Source organism: Sinocyclocheilus anshuiensis, unplaced genomic scaffold (assembly GCF_001515605.1).
Source record: "Sinocyclocheilus anshuiensis isolate Anshui unplaced genomic scaffold, SAMN03320099.WGS_v1.1 scaffold257, whole genome shotgun sequence".
Taxonomy (NCBI): domain Eukaryota; kingdom Metazoa; phylum Chordata; class Actinopteri; order Cypriniformes; family Cyprinidae; genus Sinocyclocheilus; species Sinocyclocheilus anshuiensis.
Window position 1 is genome coordinate 2,044,889 of NW_015539889.1, and position 10,341 is coordinate 2,055,229.

Below are 10,341 nucleotides of genomic sequence, written 5' to 3' on the forward strand. Positions count from 1 at the left end.
GAGCACACACTAGCATTTTTAAAAGGAATCTTCCAATCTTTTTAAGAATTAATGGTAACCCTTTATATATATATATATATATATATATAAAATTCAATTGGCTGACATTTGTTATTGCATTTGGTATCATGAACTAACAATTAACTATTTTTATGGCATGGCATGTCTTAATTTATAAATATATAAATTTTTATACAAATTTAACCTTATTATAAAGTATTTCCAGCTTATTTGAAGGTGATCTTTATAAGAATTACTACAATTACATATTAATATAATAAAATTACAATTACTTACCAGGGCTCAATTTAAAAATCAGTCAATAATCAATGAAGGTAAAATGTTATAATACTGATTTATTGTTAATTTACATGATTTTAAAAATGAAAGCTTATATTTTGTGAGTCAAATTATGACATTACAAATAGCTTACTTTAAATGAATTGCTTAAAATACAGAAAACTCAAAACGCAAACCATTGCTACCATATCAGTTATCTACCAATATTAAAGTTTTTTTTTTTTAAGTCATTGTTAAAGTTTGCTATTGGATATTGGAAAATTGTGCATGCTAATTTCCCATATTATTACATTTAGATTATCTTTACCATCAACGCCATTTTAAGAACATTAATAATTTAATAATACTGTTAAATGTATGTTTGTGTCATTTAAAATGACTGGTTTTAGTGTTTTATTTTTAATTTTGTAATTTAATTTCTATAAAATATTTTTATATCAGTGCACATGCGTCATAAATGTTGTAGCATATGGTCTTCTAAGGTATAGAACGCGGTACAAACATATGAACAGACACAGACAGACAAATGTCCTTCAGCTGTTAGTGGACAGGCCACATGGGTCAGTGTGGATTGGTGCTGGGAAAGCTGGGAGATTACATGCTAACCCTAGGCCCTCTTTTGAGGCAGGGCTCAGAACAGAAGCACCGGGCCCTAATCCTTCTGACCGGATCAGACTGAACAAATTAACGCATAGAGCAGTGTGTCCTCAAAACACCGGAACATACACACAGCAGACATTTATATAACACACTGGCCTGTATCTTCATTCTCTCTCATGTGTCAGACCTGAGCTGGTGCTGACTCACTGGGAAGATACTCTAACCATCAGCCATTTTGGCACATGTTCAGAAACACCAGATTATCTGTAAACCAGCCACATTTTGGTTAAAATTAAGGTACTTCACAGGCTTTATGGAAGCGGAGCGCTAGCAAAAGTACATGTTTAATGGATGTCAGGTGTGGGGGTCCTTTTAAAAAGTGTCCAGAAGACTGCCTGGCTAATGTTAGCCGCAGAAGCAGGGCTAGGAGAGGGTCTGATCTTTGAACGCCCGAGAGTGGAGTCAGAGCTGATCTCAAGATGTTATGCAGTTGCTATGGAGAAAAACATTGGCCCTTTCAGATTCAGAGGACCGCTATAAAATGAAAATGGTCCAGGAAAAATACATTTACAGGATTTTCAGGGTTACAAAGCAGACAGCACATCAAATGAGCAGAATAATGTAGGTCAGGTTGTGTTTTAGATTCTGGTCTCCAATTTAGTATGCTGATGTCCCCATCAGCTAAACCATCTCCAAGCCAACATGGAGATTAAAAATGGGTCTTTTCATCAGGGATGCATCACATTCACTATCTGACAGCCAAAATGGTTTGGTTACCAAAATATCTTCTTTTGTGTTCTTCAGGAGAAAGTAAGTCATGTGAGTGAATGATGACAGAGTTTTCATTTTTCCATGCATTCAAACCTTTTTGTTTCATGGAAGATTTCATGCATCAAATCTGTATCTTTTGACAAGACATTCAAAGCAAAAACTGACTGAAACCAGACACCATCCAAGCTTTTATTTGAAAGATGCATTGTTTTTTTTCCACCATTAGGTTTCCTGTCCTCAAAGAGTAAGCGTCCTCCTTTACTGCTTTATGGAAGAATGAGTTTCTTTGTTTCCCTATTAATCTCTTTATGTAATCATCTGCTTTATTAAGCTGTGCTGAATGTGTTCCATGTGGATGTAGATACTACTTCATGGAAAAATGGAAAAGGGATTTTTCCAAAATGCAAGGTTTCCATGTACAGATGTGACAGCGCTTCACACAATGCTGTAATAACACCGAATTTCAACCTTGCATGTCTTGTACTTTGGAAAATCGCTCAATTATGGAATTCTGGGCAATTTTACTCAGCGGTTAGCTCTTCTTGCCCTCAAATTTTTTTTAATTTTTCCTTCTACCATGCAATCCCCTATTTTTCTCCTCTTGGTGTTTCTAATGCTTCCTGTCATTCTACGACATCCATTAGCACTTCCACCTCCATGCTGCCACACTTATATTTGTTTGGACAAATGCTGAGAGAACATTGGGCTTTCAAAGTGACTGTAAAAAGCTGAACAAACTAAAATAATCCATTCCCAGCCTTGGCTGTATATCAAACCTTAATGATAGGGCCCACTCCCCATTTCTGCCTTGCTCGCAAATGCACGGGCCCTGAGAGCATTTCACAGAAAACTGGCATGTTTTTCATTACTGTAGGCCCATTTGCGGTGATTAGCCATAGCCTTAAATGGACATGCTGCGAAAGGTCAAGTGATGGTCTCCGTCCTACATGGTTGCACACTATTGTGCTAGCGCTTGGAGTTGCACAGAGGATGTCTGCACTGTCTTTACAGCATTTCTGTGTTGTCGATCGTCAGCGCTCAGATGGCGTCAGGGGTTGAGAATGCCGAAGGGTGGTTGGAAGCAGTAAATTTCAGATGGATTTATAGCCTCTCTTGAGCCAATTACCAGTACACCACCCCTCCCCTATCCCAGGGCAGACACAGTGAAGGTGCTGTGACATCATTGAGACCCTAAGCACTGACCCTAACTTCACCCTGCCGCTTCCCAGCGGGAGCTTTTAAAACTTCAGCAGCCTCTCTGTATCCTGACACCACCTGACCTCCCCTTGGCATTCACTCCCTTATCACCCTTCCAAATAAACCCAGCAGTGCTCCTTATTTGGTGGAGGAGTCACAATTATTGCCATTAGTCCTGCGTACACAGTGAAGTATGAGCTTTGGCGTGTTCTTCCAGAAGCATTCTGAAGTGCCTGGGTGTGTGAGGGTTAGGTGTTGCTGGAGGGAGGGAGTGATTGTGTGTGTATTCAGTGTCTGACAGACCGAAGTAGCTCCCTGACAAAATGCATATCCTGTGAGTCCTGCCCTGTTTAACTGTCATGACTGCTTGATCGCCGGCTAGAGCATTACGTACAAGTGAGTGCAAAAATAATGCATTGGTTGCATTCCATATATGTGGCGAATATTTCTTTAGTGTGTGTCCCTTTAAACATTTATCAGATTTTTTTTTTTTTGGAGGGGGGGGTCATAATTTTGTCTAGACAGAGAAGGTAGATAATGACAGGAAATTGGGAGAGATAGTAGAAAATGAAACCGAGCATATTGCAGGCTGGACTCCAAGCTGTTTTAACGTTTTACTGCATACATGCTGATTAAGTGTATTATTTCTTGAAATAAAACCTTATTGAACTTCAACTTTTGAACGGTAGTATGTGTGCCAGCTCTGACGGTGTCCTCATCTTAATTTTCCCTTGTTATTAACATTTTTGCTTTAGTTTCTGTAATTTCATTGCATCAGGCAAGAGATTTAGCTAGCTGTTAGCAGAGACAGGAGGGGCTCTTCAGTGAGACGCACAGCTGCTAACAGACGTCCACACTCTCACTGGAGGAACTAAAGCCCCATCTGCTCAGTCAATCACTCAGGCACGAGAGCCAAAGCTGGCCAGCCATTCCACCCTCTGCGCATTGAGACAGCTAGAAATGGCTGATAGAAAGGGCGGGAATATCACTCTTTCACTTATTGTTGGTTCACAGGCTTGTGGCTGCCTTGCCTTGTGGCTCTTCTACCTGACATGTGATGATATTACCCTCTTTATTTCGAGCCCTCGTGTTGGTATGGTGACGAGGCAATTCAGTGCGACTTTAATCGTCTTTCTGCACTTAACTGCTTGCACATTAGCATTAGAACTATAGCACACAGATTAAAATTGAGGCACGACCAGCACTCCAGTTCCGGGCGAATGTTGTTCCCCCCACTTTGGGAAATTTGTCTCAAGATGTCTTAAAACCATAATACGCAGTTGGGACTAAAAGTCTGAAACCACTAGTGAAAATTCTTTTTCTGATTTATTGCAAGCATTTCATTACAAATTATATTATCAGTACAATTTTTAAAGTTGGCTTTAATTAAAATTAAGTTTGTTCATATTTGATCTATTTTTGATTTTTGTTCTCCCCAAGATTTAAGAATGATCCAAAAAGCATCTTATGCATCAGTAGAAGCACAACATCTGACCAGCTGTAAAAAGGAATCACATGATCAATGTCACAAATTTGCAGTCTAGAACTAGTGCCAAATCTTATAACATTCCTCGAATTTCCTCCTCTTTTTTTGTTGTTGTGTTACGTACCATTTATTGTTTACTTTTTTATTTTTTTATTTCCCTACTTCAATGTAAAAAATCCCAGATTGTAAGTGTGGTCTTATACATCTGAACCCCAGCTTTTTGTCCCACAAAACAATCTATCCCACAAACAAACTGAAAACATACTAACAGACACACATTAGCTGCACTGAGAGTAATAATCTTTAGTGGTGAGTGTTCAAAGTTTCTACAGACATTGACAGTAATGGATTTTCTTTTTCCCATCTTCCCCTCAGGCTTCCTGGTTTGCATGTTCCTGCATTAGTAGTGTTCTAAATGTGAAGAGAAGCAGAAAGACATTGTGTGAATATGTGTGTGCCTTGTGGGGTGTTTTGTCTCCGCCTCAGTGTAAGCATTACTCTTCACAACATGTTTCAAGTCAAGTCAAGTCTGCTTTATTGTCAATTCTTCCACATGTACAGCACATACACACAGAGAATTGAAATTGCGTTACTCTCAGACCCTTGGTGCATAGATCAAGTTTGATCAATTTAAACATGAATGCAATCCATTTCATTAATGTATCAAGAGAAATTTGAGTATAGCTCTATGTATGAGTTTGGGGATACTTTTTATTTGCAGTCTGAAGGTGGACTACGTAGTAGAGGACTTATTAAGAGTCAGATGAGACCATATCCTTATGTGCCTGCTGGAATATGGCATATTGAAGCAGATGGATTCCTCCATCACTCTCAGAGCAGGATTATGCATTACGCTCCGCCTTTGCATCAAAAGTCTGTTCCCTCTTCAGCTCAGACAGCAGCAAAACTCCAGTCCAAAGGCTATTAACACAATCCAATCAAGACTGGTTTTCCCTAAGGCTCCATATCTGACTTCTGGAAAGGATTCTGGAAGAGGATGGACTAGAAGGGAAGCGTGGGGGCGTTTCTGGCATTTTCAAATGGCGACGATCTGCCAGCTGACACCTGGTGACAGCTAAGCTTAATATAAATTGTGAGACCCTCCAAAGCACTTGCAATAGCATGAGGACAGCTGGCATTACCTTATCCTTTTTCTCTCACACATACTCTTATATACAGGTGCATCTCAATAAATTAGAATGTCGTGGAAAAGTTCTTTCATCCTGTATGGTCTTCCAGAAGCCTCCTCTAATCAGAACGCCAGTCTCCAGCACGTCTCAATTAAGCTCCTACCCAAGTGTGCTTCACCAGTTTTGCCCTTGACTTTGGCAGAGTGCACCAAAGCACACACAGATCTGAGGATTACATGCAGGATTTCCATGGGGGGAAAGAAAAGCTGTAATAGGAAACTTGTTGTGCCTGGTTGCTGTGCTCCACCACCAGTACAGTTCTTTCAGGCGGCGTGGCGCATTATTGTGAGGATGTTAGTTGCTCGAGTAAGTTCAATAGAGCAGACCATTTTTGTTTCAACGGCAGATGCAACTCCGCTTGTTTGGCTTCCAAGTAATATCAACAAAGATTTGGAGCATTGAACCCTCTTCCCTGAACACACCGGATGGTGTATCGCAACGAATGCAAGTAGAAGTCGATATTTGCTTCATTAGTCATTCTGAAATCAGATGCAAAAGTGGTCAGATGTCATCCAATCCAGTTTATGACAACATGCACACATGGCTCTTGGATGGAGCAATGCATTCCAAACTGTTACACACAATATTTGTTTGGGACATCTGCATATATTGGACAAATCAGTATCAGCCCAGTCAGTACCAGCAAAAACTATTGATGCATGATATATTGGTACACTCTTAAAAATAAAGGTTCTTAAAGGAACACTTTTTCCACTATAAAGAACCTCTTGTGGATTAATAATATATTATCAAGTTGTGATATCTCAATAGCATTAAAAATTATTAATTGTAGTTTTTAATGTCCTATTTTTAATTTGAGACAAAATAGTATATAATTTTAATATATGCCAGGTATTATTTATCCGTCATTAACATAAAAATAAAGGATTTGATTCATGAGTTGATTCATGCAAGTCATTGGTTATGTCTGTGCAAACATGCACGTTTCATCTGTGTAAGTTCAGCCTCATGTTTGCCTTAAAGCACTCCTTTATAACCTGCCTTCAAATAAATCTTGCACAATAGGCAGTTGAAAGGGCATAGGATTGAATGGCCACTTTAAGAGTAAGCCGTACTTGGCCTTCAAGTATACATTCCTGCAGCTTTGTGTTTCCTCTGTGGTCCTGCTCCTCGAACCCACCCACTCACATTCAGGAACCAGACGCTCCGGGTTCCCACAGGGCCATCAGCCAAAGCAAACTACAAAGAGGAAATGTGGCCCTCACTCACTCACTCTTTCAGTCACTCACTCATGCACTCCGTCAGTAATGGAGCCCTTGTTAGTTCTTTTTTCATTTTCTCAGTCATGATTCAGAATATGAAGTATGTTACATTTTATCTAGCATTAAGCATAATATTTTATCTGTAGTGTAATGTGTAGTGCTTTGCAATAATCTTGTTTAGAATTCTTCAAAATTGTATAATAAATCCAGATGGCCACAGGCTTCCTTTAAGGTTTATAAGACTGTAGGTTTGAGTCCAGATGTTGTACATGTCCTAATCGGCATGCATTGTTTGTTTGTGTGGTTTTGCCCAGCTGTTTGATACAGTCTGCCCTGCGTGTGTGTCACAAGGCCACGCGTTTGATGTGGTTGTGAGCGAGGGCCGTGTCACGGCTGCCCTGATTTCAGATCAGCGGACGTTGTATCAGCGGCTCCCTTGTGGTGTCTGGGAGGGTTCACAGTCAAAGACTATTATGTCTGGGATGCCCTGGTCTTCCTGGAACTTCAGACCTCAGGGAAGGAACAAACACAGACAGACGGTTTTTGTTGGGTGTGCAGTGGTTGTTCAACACTTGAGTCATGTTTTGACTTTACCCATCCACATTTTTTGAAGGGGAAAAAAACAGTGCTTCCCTTTGCTCAAGGCAGGCAGGTCTCCAGACTTTTTAAAATAAAAATAAATAAATAAATACTGGGGAGCCACTGGCTCCTAAAATTCTACATTTGGGGTACCAAATTATTTTAGTTGACAAATTAAGGAATTGCTTGATAAATACACTGAACAAAATTATAAACGCAACACTTTAGTTTTTGCTCCCATTTTTCATGAGCTGAACTCAAAGATCTAAGACTTTTTCTATGTACACAAAAGGCCTATTTCATATATTGTTCACAAATCTGTCTAAAGGCGGGCGTACACGGTGCGATTCTGAAGGTCGGAACGTTGTGAGGTCTGGCACATGTCACGATTGAGTTTATCCGAAAATCGTATGGAGGCAGTCACACACGACACGAATTTACTACGATTTTACTCTGACGTAAGCATTACGTTTCGCGCCATTGGCAAATTTGGCACATTCGGAATAACAAATAAAAAAATAGAATTGTATAATTAAACTAAAATTATTATAGACTCTATGGTTTTTGTCATCTTCTGATTGGTCAACTTCAGATGGATCGCCAAATCGTCTCGTTCAACCGCACATACGCCATGAATTTAAACCAACAGCATCCGATTTTTTTTTTAACATGTTTGAAAATTATCGGGAGGACGGGAGGTGCTCGTAACGTCTCGGATCGGCCCGTAATTCTTTTCCCGGCAAAAACAAAAGTGTTGCGTTTATAATTTTGTTCAGTGTATGTTTATTCAGAAGCCGTTTAGCTCCCATTTGATGTTTCTACCTGGGAACAAGACCCAATACCTCTGCGCCCCAGTAAAAAAACTGAGAAATCCTTGTCGGTCAAAGGAGATTACTGTATAGGCCTACCTAAAATTCATAATCCTTGACGATATTTTAGCAATCATGTTGTGTATTTTCTATCAGTTGTTTAGAATAAGAATACCAGACTCGTTAATGAATCAGTCTTTTAATCTAATCGATAAAACGTGTTCGATTCAGGATTCATTTTGATCAATGCAGACAATCACAGTACAGTCATGCACTGAATCGTTTTCAGAGGTTTGTCACATCGAAAGAAGAGACAAAAACCTGTCAATTATTGTGTTAGACTATGGTTATTCTAACATGTTTCCCAATTGCCATTACCCTATGTTCAAAAATAACCAATAATATTTTAGGAAAATATTTGAATTGTTTTTTTAGAATACCATTTATTACAGATAAAATGATATGATTACGTGTCTTCAATTGTAAATACCATTTTATTTAGAAGCAGACAACATTCGCGGTTCAGTGAGGGAGTCAGTTGCGATGGTCTCACCACCCTGTGATATGCTGTAAGAAGTGGCTCTCTAGTGTTGAAAAGAATTATAGATATATTTCTTTCCACTCTTGAAGTATATATTTTATACTATTTCTACATTAGAAGATTACACATCCTCTGTCATTCTGTGCCTATTTAATCATTCAAAAAGTGTATTGAATCGGTAAGAGGCTCCTCTCACAGCGCTACACTCAGGCTGAAGAGTTCTTGATCACGAATTGGTCCGCGCTACTCCACTCTGCACTCTCAGAAAGTAAGTGTGTGCTTTGTGTGTTTCTCGGCTCGAAGGCCCACGTTACCCACTGTAAACTCGTCACTGAAGCTGGACATGGAGGCAAGTGTGTATTAGTGTGAGTGTGAGTGAGATCCGCATTAAAGAAATGAGCTCCAAACAGCTCCAATCACATAACATGCTCTCACGCTTTGTGATAACAGTTAGGCTTTATTATTAGAGTTCTTATTATTAGTATTATTGTACTTAAGATTGGCACAGAGAGCGAATGCTAAATAATGTGTACTACAAGATTGCTGTCACTGTAGCTGGTATGAGACAAAATCCAGCCCGACATCTCCCCCTTGTGTCGCATTGTATTCAAAGACTTTCTGTTAAAGCCGCAGTGCCTGACCTTATTTATCCAGTCATTATTCTCACCCATGTGGTGTTTTTCACTTGAAAACACCACATTTCTCATTCATTGTGAACCATTTTTGTATCAGCACCTCTACCTGACTTTATCCTCTCCTAACTTTTGCACTACCTCCAGCTGTCAGGATGCTCTGGTTAAGGGGGTGTTTTAAAATTCTTGAACTTGAGTCAGAAAGGCACAGGTTTGGGCAGGTCATTGGTACGGCAAAGGTAAACACATCCTGGATCTGACAAGCTGAAACCTGAGGGCAAAGGGGAGGATTTACTCGCTGTCATCCTTTTTTTTAGAAACACTTTTTAGTTGCATGAATACCTGTAGTGTTTGGTTTTTGTTTGTACTGATGCTAAATTTACCTCTGATTTCTCTCAGATATTTGCTGAGAGCTTTAAGTCGGTTTGACACCTACATGGTCAAAGCTGTACCTCAGTGCTGGTGTCTTGCCTTCACAGGGTGTTATTTCATCTCACAGACTGTGTTTTCTTTCCCCTTCTTTTTATTTTACAGGCATACAGTCCCATTCCCTCCAAAAAGTCCAAACATGACCGCTCAAGATCCCCATCAACGGATAAAGCGAAGCAAGCTGATTGGCTACAGGCTCTGGCTGCATCTGCAAATAAGGTTGGTTTTATTGGCTTATTGTTTTCTTTATGATTTACATTATCCTCATAGTGACAGGGATGTTCCTCTTTCATATTTTGTGGTTTCATAGATTTCAGATCTTTTCATTTAAGCCTTCTTTTGATTCTTTATATATATATATATATATATACAGTGGGTACGGAAAGTATTCAGACCCCCTTAAATTTTTCACTCTTTGTTATATTGCAGCCATTTGCTAAAATCATAATTCATAAATCATAAATCATCTTAATTTTTTTTCCTCATTAATGTACACACAAGCACCCCATATTGACAGAAAAACACAGAATTGTTGACATTTTTGCAGATTTATTAAAAAAGAAAAACTGAAATATCACATGGTC

General features: G+C 39.2%; 1 protein-coding gene across 1 annotated transcript in view; it reads left to right on the forward strand.

Moving 5' to 3' along the window:
• Positions 1–10,341, forward strand: part of LOC107685663 (ski oncogene-like) — a 40,738-nt gene that overhangs the window by 25,951 nt on the left and 4,446 nt on the right. The window contains exon 2 of the mRNA XM_016482335.1: positions 9,863–9,976. Coding sequence (XP_016337821.1) covers positions 9,863–9,976 — 114 coding nt within the window. The remainder of the gene's footprint in view (positions 1–9,862; positions 9,977–10,341) is intronic.